This window comes from Acanthopagrus latus, chromosome 23, assembly GCF_904848185.1.
Source record: "Acanthopagrus latus isolate v.2019 chromosome 23, fAcaLat1.1, whole genome shotgun sequence".
Taxonomy (NCBI): Eukaryota; Metazoa; Chordata; class Actinopteri; order Spariformes; family Sparidae; genus Acanthopagrus; species Acanthopagrus latus.
In genome coordinates, this window is record NC_051061.1 from 560,576 (window position 1) to 585,273 (window position 24,698).

Below are 24,698 nucleotides of genomic sequence, written 5' to 3' on the forward strand. Positions count from 1 at the left end.
GACAAAAAAAAAACTAAAACGAAAGAGATTTTCTCACTATGACCACGTCTCTCCAGCTGCGGCAGCATTGGAAGAGGGTCGTAATCCTCTTCTTTATCCCCAACATCTTGCTGAGCCATTCCGTAGCAGGTATGAGTAGCACGGTGCGGAATAAACCGCAGTCAGGATTAAATCTCTCCAAAACAAAAATGTCCGTTGAACGCAGACTGGCACGAGTCATCCATCTGCCTGAAACTGTGGGTGCGGGTGACCACATTGTAGATAAGATAATTCTCGTCTTTGCCAGCTCATTGTCGTTAAATCGCACACCCCTCCACTGACGAGGATTCTCACACTCACCGGGCGCTCTCTCGCCATTTTCTTTTTCCTCCTCTTTCTCCTCCTTCGGACACTTCTCAGTCTCACTCTGCACTCTCTCACCGTTCTCCTCTTCCTCCTCTTTCTCCTCCCTCGGACGCTTCACAGGACTCTCACCGTTCTCCTCTTCCTCCTCTTTCTCCTCCCTCGGACGCTTCACAGGACTTTCAGTCTGCACACTCTCACCATTCTCTTTCTCCTCTTTCTCCTCCAAACCCAAGTCTTCACAGGGTACCTTCTCTTCATTAGGATTCTCTTCACTTGTCACGTTCTTATTCCAAGACCTTGACATCTTCACCATCAGCTTCATCGCAGCCCAATCCTCGGCGTTCAACACCATCGTGGTGCTTGAATGATTCAGACTTTCTCCATCACCCAGCTGATACAACCACAGCTCACCCACCTCGTACTTGAATTCATAACCCAAGGATCCAACCCCCCACTCACGTAGAGACCATTCTTCACGCAGGCTCGCTGGCGGTGGTATCTGGGTACGACACAGATACATCGTACAGCTCTTCTCTTTTTTCGGAGCGCCCGGTACATCCATAACGTCTTCGTAGAATGTTACAGGTGTCTGACTGAGCAGCGATGATGACCACTCGTCACGCGAGTCTTCAGGACAGCTCGCTGAAGCAGAAGAGAAGGAGGCCTCTTCTCCATCCAACGGTTTAGAAACCGCGTTCTCCATGGGAATCGTTTCCAACAGAGACATGTTTGGTACAAAACTGCAGAGAAAGACCTCGTTTTTGAAACCGCTTCTCAAACTAGAGGGAGGCGGCACAAGCGTATAGAAAAATACTGCCGACGGAACGCCTATCGTGACGTGGCAATACCTCATTGGATAGAAAAAAGCAAACCATAAATTAGGGAGGGAGGCGGGACAAGCGTGGGAAAAAACGCCTCTTATGACGTTCAGGTTCTGTCTATCTATTTGTCTGTAGACCGATAAACTCCCATAACTCTTATGGGTCAGCACACAGCAAAAATATCATATCTTCGTCTTTTTTGTTTTTTTATTTCTTCATCCTCTCCACACCTGTTCAAACTGTATTTCTGGTTTTGTGATTGAATAAACTATCTGGTACGTGTGTTAGTCGTCTGTTTGTGACAGACATCAGGACGCCAGCACCCCTCACATTAGATGCTGGAATTCCCCCTAGACGTTTTGTATGTAGCTGTGTTACAACCATGCCGCGCTCCTGTGTGTGTGTCTGCTTAGGGCAGACATTTTGCAACATATGCAGCTGTGCTACAAGACTGCTCAAGGTTCCTAAAGGTTGACCTCTCACACCGTAAATTAGCTAGAGACACAAGCCTGGGAAGCCCGGGAAAAATACCACCTATCAGCGTTTATGGAGGGAGGGAGGAGGCCGCACAAGCGTGGGAAAAAACGCCCCTTATGACGTGGCAACACCTCATTGGATAGAAAAGAAAAAAGGGGTGGGGGAAACCCTGGGAAAGGGGAGTGGTCCAAGGGAACGCCTCTTATGATGTGGCAACACCTCATTGGATGATGATTAGTTACGCCTGTCAAAAATTGTTTGACAAGAGGTAGGTCCCTATTCTCTCTTTGGTTCAAGAATCCCACATTTTTTTAAGCATACAATGACAGCCTTTATTTTCATCAAAAAAGGTATGAATGTCCACGTTAATCCAACCAAAACCACATTCATATTTACAGTACCACTCAAAGTGTAGCATAAGTTTTATTCAGGCAACCCCAAAACACATGATGGTCATTCAGAGTGATCAGTTTAGTTTGTGCATTTCTCTGCTGTGCTACGTGTGATCCAACTGATCTCCACCAAAATGACAGTACCATCTATTACAGTAGCATTTTAATGAACAAACAAAAAACATGGACAAAGACCCAGCTTTGTTCCTTTCATGACACAAAATATCGCATCAAACTGAAAATCAGTCATCAAGCTAATGACCAGTGTTGTGTTAGTGTTAGTCAATGATTTACATCCATAATATGCTCACTGTAGGTCACCCATTTTACAACATTTAAGGGGTTCCATGTAACAGCTTATAGCAATATACATGCATTAATCACTTTTATTGGCTGTATGTGAGCAGGTTGTAATTTGTAAGATGCAACCTTCCCCATCTTTTCAGATGCCTATACAAGCTTGTGAACATTGTGTTGAAGTACTTTAATGCTGCTGGATTCTGGATTTCTCTGTAAAGGACTTAGGTCAATTTTTGTTATGAATGTTCTCCAGGGCCTTGTGTCAGTGGCTCTCTTCGCTCTGCTAACGGTGATAACAGTGTTCAGTGTTAGTTAAAAATCTGCTAAACTGAACAACCAGCTTCCTGTTAAACACAGAAGTTCCACATGCCAACTGTGGACTGGAGGTCATCTACGAAAAACTGTTGCTACCTGCGATCTGCTAGTTGAAGGTACCCTGTGGAGTCCGTGACCACCAATAACAATAAAGAGCAGTTTCTATATGAGTGGGCCTTGATTTTGTTTGTCATGTGCACAAATACTCACAAGTGAATGGATGACTTGAAAAACATTCACAACAATGATTTCAATGTATTCCACTGATCTACAGATGGTGTTGATGCACCAATGCAGACAAACGCAGTTGTAAATATTTCAGGTTTAAAAACTATGTAAAAATCTGCGTCCAGTGCGTTTCTGAGACCTCAGGGATACATGCAGCATGTTGGTGAGTAATACGGGGAATGCTGAAAGTTTCAGAGACACTGATATAAATTAAAGTTGTAGCTGTTAACATTCAGCCACTAAATCTACCCGTGTGGTTGCCAGTTTGTTGCACTTGTTAACATTGTTAATGCTAGCTAATGTTACCATATCTAATGCTATCATGCTCACTTTAGGGCAGTACAGGACATGGGTACAGTACTTTGCATAGTGAAGAAATCAGCCATTTTTCCCTTTTTTCCCACAATCTGGCAATTACCAAGACAGCTGATGTTGATGAAACATACAAATGGTGTTATTCTACTGGCTGACAAACCTTGTTAAAAGCTTGAATCAACCATCAGAATTCTTACTCAGACAATCATTTTGGACCCCACAAATGGGATCATAATCATAATCATGCTTTTAAGGAAAAGATATAATTTTATTCTGCACATTTCCACAAGCTCTGTAGATTTTGATTTGTCTACATAAAAATATTTAAATATGTGGCTGATTTAGAGGTGATTCCTGACTTTATGAAGACATGAACAATGATGTGATTTTCTGTCAACATAAGTAGTTTGAATCATCAACATCAGTTCAAGTGGCTGAAATCCTAATTTGAAATGAGACCTTTGATTAAACTTTTAATACTTTGCCAAATGACATGAACATAAGTTTCACCTTACCTGACTCATCGTTTCATGTCCAATTGACCTTTTGCTAAGCCCTATCACTTAATGCTGCAATTGGTGCTAGCTTCTCACAGTGCACACAGAGAACAGAACATGAACAGGTTACATTGTCTGTAATGGCACTAAATAATGTAGGCTTATGACATGCCCCTTCCTTTTGGAAGAATGTTAAAGGGACACTTCACTCTGAAGTAAAAAAAAATAAACTGCTAACTAAGCTAGCTAATGTGACTATGCAGCCAAGGAGGATGCCATTAGTGTTCACATCCTGCACTGTCATTCATGAGTAGATGTACCTTTCTTTCTGCATGGTGACATGGTTTGCAGATGTAGTCTGGAGGGAGAAAAACAGTTCCTTCATGAAACATCTCACAACAAGGTCTGTGGATTATGTTGAGTAACTGGGTCATTATTTTTGGTTTTCAAATGTATTTTTTTGATGCTTTGAGCACCACAAGCTGAGTGCCAGCTTGTTCTATTATACCTAATAAAAGGCAAATATCTTTACAGCTGATTTTTCCAAAACTAAGCAACTCATACCAAAAAAGATGTACATGGATATATAGTAATACTGGTAAGAGGGGGACTTAGTGTCATTTTGTTTTGAGGGTGAACTGCCCCTTTATGCAAGATAGCCAGCCATGCTTAGAATTGCAGCAGACATTCCTTCAACTTTTTTAATGTGCCCTTCTATTTTTGTCAAGGTGTTCAAAAGACATCTCCTGTGCCAATATGCTCAGTTGATAGAGTGTGCGCCACATGCACAGAGGCTGTGTCCTTGCTGCAGTGACCCAGGATTTGAGCTGTGGGCCTCTGCTGCTTGTCTTCCCCCTCTCTCTCATCACATTTGCTGTCATCCCTCAAAGCCATATAAAGGCCCTAAAACAGATGATACAAAAAGAAACCACCCTCCAAACTCTGAGACTGTCTCTGACTGCAGCTCCATGTATGGATAGATTCAAAGTGTGACAGGCCGACTGTGCCTAGTTATGGTTTCTATGACTGGACATTTGACATCTAGCGTGAAGTTGAATCAGTCATGATTGGCTCTGTAGAGTTAGGCCTTTCATTTAAACAGCATCTCTGGTACACTTTTTATCAGTTGTAGTCTCCATGTGCAAAGCACCTGAAGGCAGCTCAGTTCTGTCACCGCTTTTTAATTAAATTCCGTGAAGACATGAACTATTATAAAATCATGCAGAATGAGTGACCTATTCCTTTCCAATCTCCAGTGACTCCATCTGTTCAGGTCTGTAAAATGTCACGCTTACAGTCTCTCCCCATTTTTCCCCCTTTGGTTATGTCACCTGTAATTCACACATTTTCACGTTCTCTTGAAAATTACCTTCTTTAGTTACTGTTTGATATAAGAACCAGCAGATTTTTTTAAAATATACTTTTCATCATAACACAGCTTAGTGTTTCTTGACACTGGGGGTTAAGACCATCAATGGAAATGTAATAATAATTCCTTCAGTCAGTGGATGATTATTTTCACAGCTGCAATCTGTTGGCAGGCTTTAAATGTGAAAGTGATGATCACAGCCGAAGAGAGAGTACTGTAGTCTTTAGCTAAGATCCATCCCTCTGAAATCCAGCCATAGAAAATGATAGTCTTTATATCTCCAGTCTTAGTGAGTTCACACTACAACAAAAAAAAGCACAGTACAGTGGAGACAATAGTGTCCTTATGGTCTATGTCACTCTTCATACCCACATCTGGTCTGTACCCTCAGTGAACCGGCCCACAAAAGTTGTGTAGACATGTAGAAGGCCAGCACAGAAGATTGTTTGCAGTTCAGTCAATTGCTCTTTGTTGAGATAAGTACAGTTTAACTGTCCATTCCAGTCTGTCCAATAAGCAGGCTCAGCTGCTCTCTGGTCTGCTCAGCTAAGTGTGGTTTGGCAGTGTGAAAGAATCTTGAATGAATCCTGCATCTCCTCCTGTGGTGCCATAGCTTGACATCTTTCAACTTCTACTTCAGGAGCCACTGATTCACTGAGAAATGAAGAGAAGAGAAGAAAAGAGAAGAGAAGAGAAGAGATAATTAGGACAGAAAGGATGGGCATTGTGGTGTAAAACAGAACAAAGAGGTGCCTCAGGTTGTGAAGAGAAAGTCAAAGTGAGGAAGAGAATGTCTGTAAGATAAAAAGACAAAAGTAAAGAAGGAAAGGACTAAAAAAATTAAATCATGTAAATCATGTAAATGTAAATCACTCCCTTTGACAATCACATTGTGCAATAACCTGGAGCCGGTCAGACATGTCACAGTCCTCTTTGAGCCATGCGCTTTCAATAGAACTGAAAGTGATAACATGATTCATGCTCCAGCACATATTGTTCCTGTACACTGCTAACCAGCAGGTAGACATGAAGAATGCATTTATGTTTTAGTGCCAAATATCATTGGGGCTGTAGATTGCACGCATACACAGATTAAAGCACCCTCGCCAGATCCATTCCCAGTTTAAGGAAAAAAGCAATGTCCAGAGACCAAGAAGAACACGAGTCTGAAGACGAGGCGGCAAGCGGGGAAAATGATGATTACAAACAGACCCACACATTACTAAGGACCTCGCAACATTCAAAGAAGAATTTAAAGAAGAGGTGAGGCGAGAGTTTGCCGGCTTTAAGGAAGAAGCTAACCGGAAATTGACGCAAAATGTCGCGGAAATACAAGAGCAGCAGAAGGATATCTCTGAGGCACAGATGCGAGTGGCGGAGTTGGAGGAGTGGAACATCGAGGCAAAGGAAGCCATTCTTACTCTATTGAAACAGCAAACAAAACTTCAAGAGAAGTTGACCGAAATGGATCTACAGTGTGCCTGAACAAGACAATGAGTCTGTGACAGAACTGGTGGAGAGACTCCTCGGCCGAGAGCTAGCGCTACCAGTGGGAACCAAGCTTCATATTCAACTCGCGCACAGAAGTCTCGGAAAGAAACCGCCACCAGGAGCATCTCCGAAGTCCATCGTGGTCAATTTTCTTAAATATGAGACCAAAGAGAGCATTCTTGCAAAACCCTGGAAAGAGAAAATAATAGTCGAGGGGAGGCAGATATTTTTTGACCACTACTACCCCACCGAGGTGATGAAAAAACGCACATCCTACTCCGAAATTAAAAAGACTCTGAAAGAAAAAAAGATACGCTTCCAGACACCTACGAGTAGGATAAGGATTCACTGGTCAGACGGGCCCAAGATCTACAACAATGCTGAAGACGCAGCGCGGGACATGCGGAAAAGAGGGCTGGAGATGGGTGAGCAGCATGTCAACAAACCCTCACTGGAGGAACAGATCCAGAGAGCTTCACCATTGCAACGCGTGGGAGAGAGGCAGGTGATAAACCAAGGGCACCAGTCAAGACGCGGCGAGTTTCTAGGCAACCCCGAAGAGTTAAATGCCTCCTGTTTTTAAATTAAAGACTATACGTCGGCTGGGTAAGCAAACAGCAAAATGGTACAAGTTTGTTGTGTTCTGTTGGGCAAACTGGAGGTCTTTTATTTTTGTCACAACAGAAAGGGTATCGCTTAGGAAGACTTGAAGAGGGGAATTTTAAGATCACCCTTCCTTCCCTATAAATGAGACTTCTCTAATGTTCATGTTTACATGTGAATCGACGGAGAGAGCTACTGCCGTTGACATTATTCATAACCGTGATGATGAAACAGATGAAGACCCTGAAAACCCTGAGTCTGATGAAGAGAAAGACAATGATTAGCCCTACTTCGCTGGTCCAGAGCAGGTGTCTGTTGAAGATGTTGACCAGCCTGCATGCATCTTTAACAACACCTTGGCAAGAATGGTCAATTTCCTCCAGCTACCCATCAAGCAACACAACCGATCACAAAGAGCTAGAATGCAGCCTACAAAGAAATTTGAGTTTGAGCTTGACATCTGACTTTGGATTTACTTGGCAGATAAGTTTCTAAATATGAATGTCATCTGGCTGCCAGACCCCTATAAACAATGAGCTGTTACTTATATAGACATCCGATTAGACTGACACATACTTATTTGACACTCATGACACTTATTGCTAATTGTCCTGCTACAAATCACCCAACTCTTTCAGTACTGACCTGCACATATCAGTTTGGGGACCCAGTGAAGAGTAGATTTTGCCTTTGGAAACTGTTGATGGGAATCATAATAAACTGATGCATTTACATACTGTTGTTACCTTATAATACATATTTGCTACTGTGTATTACTGCACCGTCAAATAGTGAGTGCACAAGGAATTTAAATACTTCTATATGTGTACAAAAAAATTAAAACATGTTTATTTGGTTTTATGGACTAAAGTGAATCTTGTGTTTTCTTTCTTTTCTAGTTTTGCATTAATGGGCATAAGCTGTGGAAGTGGAACAGCCAGCCTGTCCTGAAGTATTCCATGCAAGAAGGGGACTTCATGGTCGCCACAAATATTCCCCTCTCTGGCAATAACTTTAAGATTGCCCTCGTCTTCCGGTATATGAATATCGGCTTAAGTGTCTACAAAAACCTTCTCACTAATGCAGAACCATTACTTCACTGACTCTATAAAAGAGTTTTGGGAAAAGAACAGAGCTGCTACTATTGACTGCTTGCGTGAAAAGGACAGTGTTGTTGCCTTAGGTAAGTATGGAACTGCATTGTGCAAAACAGCAGCAGACATTATTTATCTTACAAAGTCGATTTGGCAAAACTTATGAGAGAAAAAAAATGGGGCATTTCTTCTCACTTTCCCTGAGAAATGATTGTTTCCCAGGTATTGTCAGCTATTACTCTATTCAGTATATGTCTGGGTAAAGTAAGTGTACATCTAAAGCAGAGAAATAAATGCCAATACACTTCCAGGATATGTAATGGCCCTGGTTTCAGCTGCAAAGGTCATAATATATTTGCTTTTATCTATTTCAGCTGGTGGAAGGATGCACTTCCCAGGTAAGTCTTCTATTTATCAAATCTCTGATCTGTGTAAACACATTTGGTGCAAGCAAAACAGTTTTTCATATTTTAACAACACACTTATATCTACAGGCCACAACGCCCAGTATTGCACTTATACAGCTATGGAAAATGAGTCTAAGGACATCGTCTGTGTTGTCACTGTGGACAAGAGACTAACCAACCATAACAGTGTGATCATGGAGAAGCATTCCTTTATACAGACATTTGACAGCCATTTGGAGGACCTAAACTTCACCGAGATTGTCACAGATGCACACATGATGATTGCAGCACTGATGGGTGAGTATATTTATTAAAAAAAATTAGACACTTGCAGGCCTGTATATGGAGACCATCATTTCTCATCTCTGAATAACAATTGCCAAAATTATAAAATTATTTTGTAATAATCTAATATTGTGAACAAGCCTTACTGTGTCTTTATTTATTTCAGACCCTAAAGAAGGGAGATACAAAGACAAAGGTGTACTACATTCATTGGACATATGGCACAGGGCAAAAAATTTGTCCAAGAAACTTCATGCGATAAATATACTGTAAGTGGATGTTACTGTCTTTACTTTTAGTGAATAACAATGAAAACAGATTTGTTCTTGTCATTTTTTCCTTTTTTGCTACACAGGCTGGGATTGTAAAGGGTCATTCCATCATACTTGTGTGGTTGAGGGACATGGTCAACCAATTTTGGTATATTTGCCAGAAGGCTGAACATTGTGATATGTTCAGTGTAAGTAGTATTATTTCATAAGACAATGCAGTATATCAGGGAAGTGTTTTCTCTCTCTGTTGACATCATTTGGACACAACAAATAATAAATAATTATTTTTCCGTTCAGATGATTGCTACCCTACTTGCTTCTGTTATGATAATGGTGTTTGTTATGGGGAGTCCGTGGATGCAGAAATTTACAGGGGAGTGTTCTGAAGCTAAGTTGGGGGAATGGAAACTTCATATCGAGACTATGCTTAGCTTCCAGCCATTAACCGACTTACAGAAAGAAGACTTTGTATTAGGCCCATTAGAAGGAGAGGCCAAGCGGGAGATATTGGCTTTAGAGAGAGGATGCAGAGATACTCCCAAGAAGATATTTGATGTATTGCTTAGATTGTATGGTGATAACACTCATGCCTCTATCCTCAGGACTCAGTTTTTTAACTGTAGACAAGAGCCACAGGCGCTGAGATCTTTTTCCCTTCGTCTGTGAGAGCTCTTCTCCAGACTGAAACAGAAAGACAATACAGGGCTTGACGAGGGAAATGTTCTTCTGCGGGACCAGTTCATTATGGGGCTAAGAGAGGGCCCCATTCGCCAAGAGCTGCGTCGGTTGGTAAGGAAGACCCCCACACTGTCCTTTGATGAGGTCCAAATGGAGGTCCTTGCACTAGAGGAAGAGCAAGAAGACAACTGGCCTCCCTCTATCTGTCTGGTAGTGGGAAAACAGGCAATTGACCCCCAACCCACGGTAACAGACTGGAAACAAGAGTTCAAAAATGAAATCCTTCAAGAGGTAAAAGATCAAATGACTCAAATGACAAAGACAATTTTGTCAGAAATTAAAGACAATGTAAACATGAGACCAACCCCACACATGCCCCACTGCAGCAAGCATTTTTTAGTAATCACAATAGAAATGGTTCCAGGTCTAGACCCATTGCTGGACCTTCTAGGTTTAAATGGAACTCACAGGGGCATCCAATTTGTAACTCCTGTAGCGAAGCTGGGCATGTTAGTCGTAATTTCCCTTCTAGGTCACCTCACCAGGATTTTTAGTTTCTCCGGCCACCGCAGGTCAAGTGTCTGGACCCCTCATAACATCTAACTTCCAGTCCAAGCTAAAACTCACTGCTGCCTGAATGGGGCGGAGTTTTGTCTTGGCTTAAACTTAGGGCAGCAAACAGATTGAGTATTCCTTAGGTAGGATACATAGTCACAGACTTTCAAGTTGGGGGGGTCCAGGTTCCAGCCCGTGGTGTTGTAGTGGTGAAAGATGCTTTCATGGGAGACAAAAGGGCCATCCTGGGGATGAATGTGATCTGGGACAGTTGGGAAGAATTCTTTCATAGGTGCAGGCCAAATTCCCCCCATGCAACTAACATTTTTGAGGAGAAAGGGTGGAATGATGGTTACATCGACTGTCAACGCATCCAAGCTGTTTTTACCTGGGAGAAATGGGAAAGTACGGCCCGATTAGCTTATCGCACAGCAGTAACCATTCCAGTGCAAAGTGAGGCCCTGTTGTGGGCAAAAATTCCTTCCCACACCGGTAAGGCTCAAGAGTGCGCCTTAGTGGAGCCCCTGGCAGAGGAGGATGGTGTTGCTGTGGCCAGGGCCTTGGAGATGGTAAAAAAGGCAGACTTCCCATTAGAGTGAGAAACATCAATCCTTTTCCCATAACCCTTAGCCGATTACAGAGAGTGGCTAATGTGTCTTCTGTACAGAGTACATTAGAGAAAGCAGAGATGTTTCCTTCACAGAAGTGAGCCCAGGCGTTGTGGAAATCAACTTGATCGATGTTGGCGAGGAACTGAAGGAAATAAGTGACAGTGAAACGGGGTTCCCCTGCATCCAAGGTTTTGGCCTGATGGAGGAACAACAACTGCAACTAGACCAGCTGACCCAGAAATGGAGACATGTCTTCTCCAGACATGAAGAAGACTATGGTCGCACCGATATCATCAAACACCAAATTCCAACAGGTACTGCAGAGCCAGTCAAAGAAAGGTATAGGCCAGTGCCCCCTACTCTCTATAAAGAGATCCGTAGCTTGCTACAGGGAATGTATGAGGGAGGGGTAATTCGGGAGAGCAGCCCTTGGGCTGCTCCCATCGTGCTAGTGAAGAAGAAATGGGGAACCTGGAGATTTTATGTCGATTACCGCAAACTGAATCACATTACTCACAAAGACGCTTTCCCCCTCCCCTGCATTGAAGACTCACTAACTAGTCTCACACAAGCTGAATGGTATTCTACCTTGGACCTAGCCAGTGGGTACTGGCAAGTGGAGGTGGAAGATCAAGATAGAGAGAAAACAGCATCCACCACTCCCTTTGGCTTATTTGAATTTGAGAGGATGCCATTCGGCCTCTGTAATGCCCCTGCAACTTTTCAGAGACTAATGCAGTGGTGTCTAGGGGATCAGCTCACAGAACAAATAATGGTGTATTTAGATGATGTCATTGTATATTCTCAAGACTTTTCAGCCCACCTGGATTACCTGAATAAGGTGTTCGAGGCCCTGAGAAATTGCAAGCTGTTCCAAAAGAGAGTAAAGTTCCTGGGACACGAGGTCAGCAGCCAAGGAGTTGCACCGGACCCTGAGAAGGTGATAGCCATTCAAGGCTGGGAGGCCCCTGCCACAGTCAGGCAAGTAAGATCATTTCTGGGATTTGTAGGCTACTACAGGCGATTAATCAAAGACTTTGCCAAGATTACCAAACCATTGAACAAACTTTTTAGGGGTACAGGCCAGAACAGGGGACGACATTCATCCCCCATTCAGTGGACCCAAGAGTGTCAGAATCAGAATCAGAATCAGAAAAAGCTTTATTGCCAAGTACGATTTTATGCATACGAGGAATTTGTTGTGGTGATGTTGGTGCATGCATCAAATGACTATTAAGTGAAAATATAACAAATTAACAACATAAATTATTAAAAAAAATAGAAAATATAACAAATTAACAATATAAACTATTTTAAAAAGTAGAAAATATAACTGTATAATATAAATATATATACACAATCTGTTTTTTGGGTAAAAGGAGCAGACCAGCTGGCAGTGAATAATTACAAGAAATAATGTGCAAATGAAAATGCGCAAATGAATAGGTAGTTCAAGCTGAGCGTTAATGTAACGCATAGAGTTATGGTGACAGTGTGACAGTAGAGTCAGTGGTAGAGGTGGAGTGTGAGGAGTGTCAGGGAGGATTCAGGCCTTGTAGATAAGGCTGACAGCAGACGGGAAGAAACTGTTCTTGTGGCGTGAGGTTTTGGTCCTGATGGACCGCAGCCTTCTGCCAGAGGGGAGTGTCTCAAAGAGTTTGTGACCGGGATGGGGGGGATCAGCAACAATCTTTCCTGCATGCCTCAGGGTCCTGGAGGTGTACAGGTCCTGAAGAGACGGGAGGTTGCAGCCAATCACCTTCTCTGCTGACCGAATGACACGCTGCAGCCTGCCCTTGTCCTTGGCGGTGGCAGCAGCATACCAGATGGTGATGGAGTAGGTGAGGATGGACTCAATGATGGCTTTGTAGAAGTGCACCCTAATTGTCTTTGACAGACTGAATTTCTGCAGCTGCTGCAGGAAGTACATCCTCTGCTGTGCTTTCTTGATGAGGGAGCTGATGTTCAGCTCCCACTTGAGGTCCTGGGAGATGATTGTTCCCAGGAAGCGGAACGACAGAGGGTGATGGGGGCAGGTGAGGCTGAGTTCTTCCTGTAGTCCACAACTATCTCCACTGTCTTTAGAGCATTGAGCTCTAGGCTGTTCTGGTTGCACCAGGTCACCAGGTGGTCAACCTCCCACCTGTAGGCGGACTCGTCACCATCAGAGATGAGTCCAATGAGTGTGGTGTCGTCCGCAAACTTCAGGAGCTTGACGGACTGGTGACTGGAGGTGCAGCTGTTGGTGTACAGGGAGAAGAGCAGAGGAGAAAGAACACAGCCCTGGGGGGACCCGGTACTGATAGTCTGTGCATCGGAATGAGTTTTCCCAGCTTTACACACTGTTTCCTGTCAGACAGGAAGTCAGTAATCCACCTGCAGGTGGAGTCAGGCACATTCAGCTGGGAGAGCTTCTCCTGTAGCAGAGCTGGGATGATGGTGTTGAAAGCAGAGCTGAAATCCACAAACAGGATTCTGGCGTAGGTTCCTGTAGAGTCCAGGTGCTGGAGGATATAGTGGAGGGCCAGGTTGACAGCATCGTCTACAGACCTGTTGGCTCTGTAGGCAAACTGCAGGGGGTCCAGGAGAGGGTGATGTCCTTGAGGTGTGAGAGCACAAGGCGCTCGAAGGACTTCATGACCACAGAGGTCAGGGCGACGGGTCTGAAGTCGTTAAGTCCGGTGGTCCTTGGCTTCTTGGGGACAGGGATGATGGTTGAGGTCTTGAAGCAGGCTGGCACGTGACACGTCTCCAGTGAGGTGTTAAAAATGTCTGTGAACACTGGGGACAGCTGATCAGTGTGATGTAGCTTTCACCCAGCTAAAACAAAATCTGGTCCAAGCCCCCATTTTAGCCTACGCGGATACGAAACCTTTCATAGTCTACACAGATGCGAGTAATTGTGGACTAGGGGCTGTTTTGTCCCAAGAACAGGGTGGTGCAGAGTGAGTGATCGCATATGCCAGCAGAAGCCTATATCCATCTGAACATAATGACGCTAATTACAGTTCCTTTAAACTTGAACTGCTAGCCATGAAATGGGCCGTAGCAGAGAAATTTAAAGATTTCCTCTGGGGTGCAAAGATGACTGTTGTGACTGATAATAACCCTCTTACCCACCTACAGACTGCAAAGCTAGGGGCTGTGGAACAAAGGTGGGTCGCTCAACTTAAAAGTTTCGAATATACAATCTAGTATGGAGGAGATTTGTTTGCCAGCTGGAGATGGGATCCAGAATGTTGGAGGCAGGACCAAGGACAGGACTTGACACTGCTCCAAGTTTGTGGATACCTGGAACAAGGTGCATTACCTGACGCCACTCAAAGACTGTTGCTTTCAGAACCAGTAAAGACCATGCTAAAACGACTGGAACTTCTTGAGGGGGTTCTGTGCAGGAAAGTTCAAGATTCCTCTACTCTTGAGACTTTGAAACAAGTGTTAGTCCCTGAATCCACAATACAGACCCTGTTGGAGACTTGCCATAAACATGCTGGACACCCAGGGGCAGATCGAATGCTCCCTCTGCTGCGGAGGAACTTCTACTGGCCCAAGATGGAACAGGTTGTACAAACATCTGTCCAAAGTTGCCCCTGCAGCGTACTACACAAAGCCAAAGCTAATGCTAAAGCCCCCCTTATCCCTTTAACAGCTAAAGCCCCCATGCATATCCTAGCTATGGACTTTTTGACGCTCAGTCGTCCCACTGACAGATATCAAAACATTCTAGTCATAACTGATCTTTTCACCAAATACGCATGGGCCACTCCTACCCTGGACCAGACTGCTGTGACTACAGCTTGTGCATTGTGGACTAATGTTATACAGCCCTTTGGTTGTCCCGAAACCCTTCATTCCGACTAAGGTCCAAACTTTGAGTCCGAATTGATAAAGGAACTGTGCAAATTGTATGGTTGTCACAAAACCCATACCACACCCTACCATCCACAGGGTAACAGAGCCTGTGAAAGGTTTAATCAGACACTCTTGAACTTGTTGGGGACATTGGAGGTAGAACAGCACAGTAACTGGGTGGGATACTTGCCAGGGCTAGTCCAGTCTTATAACAACACTATCCACAGTTCGACTTGGTTATGCAACAGCTTTTCTAATGTTTGGCCGACACCTCAGAACACCCATTGACATGACGACTGGAGTGGCTGGCCCAGAGACCACCCCTTCATCCACTACTGAATAGGTTGGGAAACATTACAGGCAGCTAAGCTACACTTATAGTAAAACTACAGCCCACCTCAATGAAGCAGCAGAGAAGAACAAACAAATCTATGATAGGACTGCTCATTACTCCCAGGTTAACGTGTGTTGGTTTTAGACCAACGGCGGCAGGGAAAGGGTAAGCTAAGTGATCGGTGGGAAAAACAACCCTATGTTGTCATAGCCCATCCCTACCCTGACAGTCCAGTATACAAGATCAGGCCAGAAGGGGAAGAAAGTCCAGAACGCATCTTGCATCGCAACAGTTTTCATCCCTGCCTCCCTTGTCTGGCCCCACAACCAGCTGAGACCGCTGAACACCAGGCCAGAGAGAACAACCAGGGCTCAGCAGTGTGGGGTTTCACCCTCCCTTTCAGCCCAAGAGGAGCTAGGGAGTAGTTCTAGGGACTAGAACATTTTAAGTTGGGGGGGATGTCACAGGGTGGTGTGTGAGTGTGTGTGTGTGTGTGTGTGTGTGTGTGTGTGTGTGTGTGTGTGTGTGTGTGTGTGTGTGTGAATGCAGGCCAGGTGTGCAGGGCAGACGAAAGGAAAGCGAGACGCCAAAGCAGGGTGACGCGGACGGCAGGGAAGAAAGAGCCGGAGGAAACGACAGGGTCAGAACCAGCCTTCGGCAGGATCGACCAAATTCAAGGGAACGAGAAGAATCCGAGTGGCGAGACTGCACCAGGGAGGAGCAGCAACCAAGAGAGCATAGACGTCCGGCTGCCACAGAGAGGGAGACACGCTACGTGGGAAAGTGGAGGGGTGAATGTGAGCTTCATGTGGGCTTGCTGGTTGTCAGATGTTGATTTAAGGACCCTCTGGATGGTGGAGGAGCAAGTCCTGTCGCATCTTCACTGGCTGTTTACATTGTACTGGCATTCTCTACACTGCTGGTTGCTGTAGTTGATGTAGCATTGCTGTTTGATGCATTGCTCAATAAAAAAATCCCCCACTGCAGGACCTGGATTTTGAAACCTTCTCATCAAGTCTTGATGCTTCTTTCCAAAAATATAGGAAGAAAACTTACAATAAAGAAAAAGAAAATACGAGAAAATAAATTGTTTTTCCTAAATACAATTCTCAATACACTTATCAGTAAGATGCTGACAATCAGTAAGATGCTGACAATGACATTTCTTAAACAGCATTGCTGTATATGTTATTATATAGTCTTAGATTATCACATTTAGAGTATTTAGTCTCATTTTTATAATAACTAGACATGTAATAAAATCAGGTATGGAGAGAAGAACTGAGTACCGTTAGCTTATCTATCAAAGTAATTTAACTAGGTCACATAACATGATTGATGGTGCATTAATTATTCTTTAGCATGTTACATCTTTTCTACAGTCTATGGTTAACATGTTAATTCTGACAACCCTACATTTTATATAATTTAGTGTGTAAAACTGCTAATTAAGCTAACGTTAGCGGTTAGCCTAAACAAAGTGTTAATGTGCAGCATTGGCCTAAGTTACTCAGTCTTAACCTAACTTGCATGTGACTAGAGAGAGCAGACTCTACCATTGCACAAATCTGCAAATCTTTTTTGCAGACCTTGTCAAACCATGGTGAGGGATGTCCTGTCTCGTTTTTTTGTCTTGTGAATTTCATGTTTTATTTTGAAAGGTAACTCTCCTCTCTTTTCAGGTCACTTGCCCTTCCTCACCAGTCTGGCATCATCCCTAATCCCTGATTGTTTCCACCTTTGCTCCCTCCCCTCATGTGTATAGAGTATTTGTCTTCCCCTGTCCTCGTTGCCAGAGTATTTCGTTCGTCCTGTCGAATACATCCAGCCTTGTTCACAGCCTTGTTTGAATCAAGTATTGTCAAGTTTTGTTTCCTGTTTCTGTTTTCCTATGAGGAAGAGTGACTTTGTGTTAACAATTGTTTGGTCAGTCTTTTGTTTGTTCCACTAGCTTAATTTTTAGCGTTTGCTTTTCCTCCAATTGGAGTGTTTTCACATATAGTTTTCCTAGCATTAGAAAGGGTAGATCATTTTCATAGCCTGTGAGCTTTTCCTCCTTGAGTGATTTCTTTCTTTTTTTTTTTTTTTTCCTGAGATTAGTGTAGATATCCTTTATTCCTCCTTCGGGAGTGTTTTTTGTTAATTGTCTGTTTTATTTTGTTCTTAGTATTGTCCTCTGGACATTCAGATTTTCTTAGCCAGTTGATTTGTCACTCTGTCTGAAGAGGTACGAATCAGAAAATAAAACCTGTCATTACCATTGCCTATCTGCATCGGAGTCCTCTCTTTTTGCCGAGTCTGACAGACCTCTTGCATGATGCCACTCTTTCATTCGGTCCTGTCTAAACCATGGTTTGTACTTATCATTTTCAAGCCAACACACATTAAAACGGAAGCCTCCTGGCATTTTGTCAGGAGAAAAAATCTCCACACACGGTTCTCTTGCTTATTTTATTTCTCCTTATAATAAGCAAACTATCCAGTCTGATCCCAATTTTGTGAAAGACACAGAGACATTTTATAATGTCAACACTTTTCAGATCTAGAAAACATAACATTGAAATTCAAGCACTTTCAAGGTTTTCAAGCACCCATACGAACTCTGTCAACCAGAGTTAAACAGTCTTGTGCTTAGCTGTGCTATGCTATGCTGTGTGCTATCTAAGCCAAGTTCAACATTGCCAGTTTTTGAAGAAAAGGTGCTGGTGGTTCTTTGGCTGATAAGCCAAACAGGAGAATGTTGTTGAACAGTGCTGTACTTTCTGTGCAATGGCAGATGAAAAAAGATGGATGAGGGAACTGGTTGCTCCTTTCCTTTGCAGGGGTATCATCTCAGTGCTAACTTGCTGCATGTTCTTTGGATTGTGGAGTTGTTGGGAGAAGAGAGTTGAGAAGACTCACCCTTCTGATGCTCTCGGGAGGTTCCCTCCTGTTTCAAAGGAAGGAGCTGCTCTTTTTACTACTTGGTCAGTGGGGGGGTCTGTCACCGTGACCAATAGTAGCTTAAAGCTGGATCTCTTGGCAGTCTTGCCGCCTAGGTGTGAATGAACTACTGTTATAAACCATGCCAGCTTGTAATGTTTCCAGTCAGCACGAATTTTCTGTAGGAAGAAGAACCTTTTTTTTTTTGGACATTCTGTTCATTGGATTTTTTTCCATAACCCAAACAAGTATTTGAGTTGCACCCCCCTCTCCTAATCTCCCACAATTTCTTCTCCTTTCTCTCCCTTGAGTCTGGGTTTTCTTCCTTCCTGAGAGGTTTTTGCCTGTTAAAAGGCAGTTTTTGTCTTGTGCTTGCTCTATGGGAAAATGTTTGGTATCTACATAAATAAATCAAGGAGTATGGCCAAGACTTGCTCAATATGGAAAGTGTCATGAGATTACCTTTGTTTTGAATTGGTGCTATACAAAAAAAGATTGATTGATTGATTGATTGATTGATTGATTGATTTAGGTGTGACTGCCAATCCGAACTCTCTGGTGTCTGCTTGTGAGGAAGTCCAATATCTAATTGCAGGGTGACAGAGCTTACTGAAGCCCAGAGTGTTTTGTGGGCGAGATTTTTTTGACTGCTGAGCTAAAGCCAGCAAACAGTATGATGTAGCTGTTATTATTCTCCAGGTGTGTGGCGACTGAGTGACGGATAGAAAGGAAATCCTCTGTGGATCTGTTGGTTCTGAAAGCATACTGGTAGGGGTCCAGGCTGGCAGTTTTTGATATGCTGTCTTTGATATGCTACACAACCAATTTCTCAAAGAACTTTATCAGGTTGGGGTGAGAGGGTGATATATTATCATGATGTCTTTACTTTCACTCAAGTACTGAACATTGTTCAAAGAAGTGAGGAGGTCAGACAGCACAAAAACTACAGTCATTTTCACAAGTGAAATAACAAAAACTGTTTGATCTTTGGCAGGCAAGGGTGGACCCACAACGGTCCACTGCTCAAATAAAGGTGCTGATTCAGAAAATGTGCTTTCAGGGCCTTTAAATGTTAACACATCATTAATAATACATAACGTTTTAAAGTCTAAAGACTTTCACTCAAGGGTTACCCTGTGGTGTCAGGTATTTGACATATAAATCTTATCTCTCATCCTCTCTAAAAATCTTCCACAGTGGATGATATCAGAGCAGATATTTTTGTCCCTTACGTTAAACCAGTGGTTCTCAATTATTTTCTGTTAGGCCCCCCTTAGGAAGAAGAAAATGTTGCAGGCCCCCCCGCCACGATTACAATTAGTATCATTTGTCCAAAACTTGTTATATGTACAGAGAAAAGGAAAAAAAGACATATAGATCAACTTGCAACAAGGAATAACTTTATTAACATTGTTTCTTAGTCTCTTACAGGATAGTTTTTAGTTTTGCAGCACTTGCATCATCCAGCATGACAGAGACCATGTCTACTGCCGCAGCCAGTATCAGCTCCGCTGCGATGGTGTGGGGTTTCTTGCACTGAGCAATTTGGTGCGCTACCTTATATGATGCTAACAGTGCTCGTTGGTTAACTGACGTAGCAGTCAAAAAACGGGATGATTGCTGGCAATATTCGACGTGTTTTCTCTGAAAAAACTCAAGCGGTTTGTCACATGATTGGGATGTACTGTGTTTAAGTGACGCCTTAATTTATTCGGCTTCATGCTGTCCGCTGCCAACATTTTAAGACACAATAAACATACCGGTCTTTCCTCGTCCCCGACCGTAGTTACAGTGAAGCCCAGCGCTACATACGTGTTGTCATATTTCCTTGTCTTGGGTTTTGAGTGACTTTCCTTTGTCTCATTATCTTCCTCTCTTACGGCCTTTCTTTTCATCCCTGTCAAATATTTTTCCATGTTCCCTCAGTTTGTTTACATCTCTTACCGCCGGCTCTGTTAAAAAACACCACCGAGATAATAGTGCGCACAATGAGAGCGCCACTGCCACCTATGTTCTGGATGTGCAATTACACTTTCATCGAATACAACAAGAGCAAGCACTCGCGCCCCCCCAGGCTCGCGCCCCCCCAGGCATTGCACGGCGCCCCCCCAGGGGGGCGCGCCCCACTATTTGAGAAGGACTGCGTTAAACTAACATGTCCAACATTGCACTCCTACTGCACTGTCATACTCCTGATGGATAGCTGAGAGAAAATCGATGCAGCAGAATCAAGATACACACTCTTTTTAGACAGTAACAATAATAGGCAGATGTGATGATTTCAACTTTGATAATCTTATAATACTATTACCCAGATGCAAATACTTATTTTATTTGCAAGAGATCATTATTATTTTGCATTATTGTTATCATTATTAATATTGTTTGAAGAGATTACAGCTAGGCAGAGCGACAGAGGTTACAGAGAATCACACAAATTATATAACAAAGATATTTGAGAGCGTAGCGCGCTGAGAGGATACAAGGACTCCTACACTCACTGCGTAACCCTTCCACATTTGGTGTGATGTTCTTTAACGCCAACCAGCTCACCTACACATTCCCAGTTTGAAATCAGACAATAAATCCCACACATTTCTTATTTTTATATGTGTCTCACCTTTCAGATGCTCTCAGGAGGTCCCCTCCTGTTTCATTCTCTATTTTCACATTCTCAAGACTGTGTTGATATGGAGTCATGCTCAGTCAACCTTGTCTTCCAACCCCAGGCAGCTTTAATGATCAGCTGTGTCTCCACTTCTACTGACTTCTCTCAGTGGCTCACGACTAGCCTGAACCCATTTCAGATTCAGACCATTAAGGATGACACATTCAGATCTGCAATGCGATGAGCTGGCGACTCATTCAGGGTGTACCCTGGCCTTCGCCCATCAGGCCCATCTAACCCTAACCCATTGGCCCCAGTAACCCCTCAACCCCTTAGGGCATATGTGTCAAACTGATCCAGTAAAGGGCCATTTGGCTGCAGGTTTTCATTCCAAATAAGCAAGAACACACCTGATTTGGATCAGGTGTGTTCTTGCTTGAACACACACCTGTGTTCTTGCAAGAACACACCTGATCCAAATCAGGTGATCCAAAACATGTAATCATGCACACATTACCACACATGTACACAGTATATTTCCCAACATTTTAACTATATTTATACCATAGTCTGGGGGAATACTCAATTCTGATTGGCTGCAGGGTGTCCACTAACCCCTGATATATGGACACCTACTAAGTAGTTCCAATCAAATTGTCTGTTCACCATTCTAAATCATTGTGCTAGCTGGCGTATCAAATCTGAATACGTTATTTCCAACACTGAGTGCGGTCTGTCAGTCCTTCAGTGCCTTATCCTCTGAACACCAAAGGGTGGTGACTGTAACACACAAGCTGCAGAAAGTACACTTCCCCTCTAAAGTGAATAATCTGCTGTTCAACTCTCTACTTCAGGCTGCGGCCACAGTAACATTACACACAGCCACGATCATTTGTTCATGAAAATCATGAAATTGATTCGGGGACAGTGACATGACTGGTTTGCTAGCTGGTCTTGTTAGCTAGCATACTGTCAAATTATATTTACTGTTTGTCAACTGTACGCAATGTCATTCATTTTGAATCTTGCTAGCATAGCGTTAGCTTTCTGGCTCATCGCTGAGCAGACTAGAATATCCCCCATTGCCAAGTCATATCTAAGGTCTGTCCTATTTACTAGAGGAGTGAACAACGTCTCCGTTGCATAAAAATCCTATGGGAGAGTAATGATTGTTCCAGGTATTAGTCAAACCGGCGGCGTTACCAGGTAAACTTAGTTACGTCCATCCATCCATCCATTTTCATCCGCTTATCCGACCGGGTCGCGGGGGCAGCTGCCTGAGCAGGGACACCCAGACTTCCCTCTCCCCGGACACTTCCTCCAGCTGTTCCGGGAGGAGCCCAAGGCGTTCCCAGGCCAGCTGGGTGACATAGTCACTCCAGCGTATCCTGGGTCTTCCTCGGGGTCTCCTCCTGGCGGGACATGCCAGGAACACCTCCCGAGGGAGGCGTCTCAGGGGGCATCCGAAACAGATGCCCGAGCCACCTCAACTGGCTCCTCTCGATGTGGAGGAGCAGCGGCTCTACTCCGAGCTCCTCCCAGGTGACAGAGCTCCTCACCCTATCTTTAAGGGAGCGCCCCGCCACCCTGCGGAGGAAACTCATTTCAGCTGGTTGTATCCGGGATCTTATTCTTTCGGTCATGACCCAAAGTTCACGACCATAGGTGAGGGTAGGAACCTAGATTGACCGGTAAATTGAGAGCTTCGCCTTTCGACTCAGCTCTCTCTTCACCACGACAGACCGATACAATGACCGCATTACTGCGGCCGCTGCACTGATCTGCCTGTCAATCTCATGCTCCATCCTTCCCTCACTCGTGAACAAGACCCCAAGATACTTAAACTCCTCCACCTGAGGCAGTAGCTCTCCCCCAACCCGAAGGGGACAAGCCACCATTTTCCGGTCGAGAACCATGGCCTCGGACTTGGAGGTGCTGATTCTCATCCCAACCGCTTCACACTCGGCTGCAAACTGTCCCAGGACATGCTGGAGGTCCTGGCTCGAAGGAGCCAACGAGACCACATCAGCCGCGAAAAGCAGATTAAATCCTGTGGCTCCCGAACCAGATCCCCTCCGGCCCGCGGCCGCGGCTAGAAATTCTGTCCATGAAAATAATGAACAGAACCGGTGACAAAGGGCAGCCCTGCCAGAGTCCAACATGCACCAGGAACAGGTCTGACTTACTGCCGGCAATGCAAACCAAGTTCCTGCTCCGGTCGTACAGGGACCGTACAGGCCTTAACAGAGGGCCTCCAACCCGTACTCCCGGAGCACCTCCCACAGAATGCCATGAGGGATACAGTCGAATGCCTTCTCCAAGTCCACAAAACACATGTGGACTGGTTGGGCAAACTCCCATGAACCCTCGAGCACCCTGCGGAGGGTATGGAGCTGGTTCACTGTTCTGCGGCCCGGACGAAAACCGCATTGTTCCTCCTGGATCCAAGGTTCGACTATCGGCCAAATTCTCCTCTCCAGTACCCTGGAATAGACACTCCCAGGGGAGGCTGAGGAGTGTGATCCCCCGATAGTTGGAACACACCCTCCGGTCCCCCTTTTTAAATAGGGGGACCACCACCCCGGTCTGCTAGTCCAGAGGCACTGTCCCCGACTGCCAGGCAATGTTGAATCAGAATCAGAATCAGAATCAGAAAAGCTTTATTGCCAAGTATGATTTTACACATACAAGGAATTTGTTGTGGTGATGTTGGTGCATGCATCAAATAACTATTAAGTGAAAATATAACAAATTAACAATATAAACTATTCAAAAAATAGAAAATATAACAAATTAACAATATAAACTATTTTAAAAAGTAGAAAATATAACTATATAATATAAATATATACACAATCTGTTTTTTGGTAAAAGGAGCAGACCAGCTGGCAGTGAACAATTAAAAGAAATGATGTGCAAATGAAAATGCGCAAATGAACAGGTAATTCAAGCTGAGCGTTAATGTAACGCATAGAGCTATGGTGCTGTCAGTGTGACAGTAGAGTCAGTGGTAGAGGTGTAGTGTGAGGAGTGTCAGGGGGATTCAGGCCTTGTTGATAAGGCTGACAGCAGACGGGAAGAAACTGTTCTTGTGGCGTGAGGTTTTGGTCCTGATGGACCGCAGCGTCCTGCCAGAGGGGAGAGTCTCAAAGAGTTTGTGACCGGGATGGGAGGGATCAGCAACAATCTTTCCTGCGCGCCTCAGAGTCCTGGAGGTGTACAGGTCCTGAAGAGATGGGAGGTTGCAGCCAATCACCTTCTCTGCTGACCGAATGACACGCTGCAGCCTGCCCTTGTCCTTGGCGGTGGCAGCAGCGTACCAGATGGTGATGGAGGAGGTGAGGATGGACTCAATGATGGCTGTGTAGAAGTGCACCATCATTGTCTTTGGCAGACTGAATTTCTGCAGCTGCCGCAGGAAGTACATCCTCTGCTGTGCTTTCTTAATGAGGGAGCTAATGTTCAGCTCCCACTTGAGGTCCTGGGAGATGATTGTTCCCAGGAAGCGGAAAGACTCCACAGTGTCAATAGTGGAGTCACAGAGGGTGATGGGGGCAGGTGAGTCTGAGTTCTTCCTGTAGTCCACAACCATCTCCACTGTCTTTAGAGCATTGAGCTCTAGGCTGTTCAGAGATGAGACCAATGAGGGTGGTGTCGTCCGCAAACTTCAGGAGCTTGACGGACTGGTGACTGGAGGTGCAGCTGTTGGTGTACAGGGAGAAGAGCAGAGGAGAAAGAACACAGCCCTGGGGGGATCCGGTACTGATAGTCTGTGCATCAGAGATGTGTTTTCCCAGCTTTACACACTGTTTCCTGTCAGACAGCATCGTCTACAGACCTGTTGGCTCTGTAGGCAAACTGCAGGGGGTCCAGGAGAGGGTCGGTGATGTCCTTGAGGTGTGAGAGCACAAGGCGCTCGAAGGACTT

The 24,698-nt window shown here is 44.3% G+C and overlaps 1 protein-coding gene across 1 annotated transcript in view; it reads right to left on the bottom strand.

Annotated features, from left to right (window-relative positions):
- Positions 1-1,975: 1,975 nt before the first annotated feature.
- Positions 1,976-24,698, bottom strand: part of LOC119014506 (carbonic anhydrase-related protein 10-like) — a 211,372-nt gene continuing 188,649 nt past the window's right edge. The window contains exon 9 of the mRNA XM_037089743.1: positions 1,976-5,713. Within this exon, the coding sequence (XP_036945638.1) occupies positions 5,691-5,713 (23 nt within the window). The 3' untranslated portion in view covers positions 1,976-5,690. The remainder of the gene's footprint in view (positions 5,714-24,698) is intronic.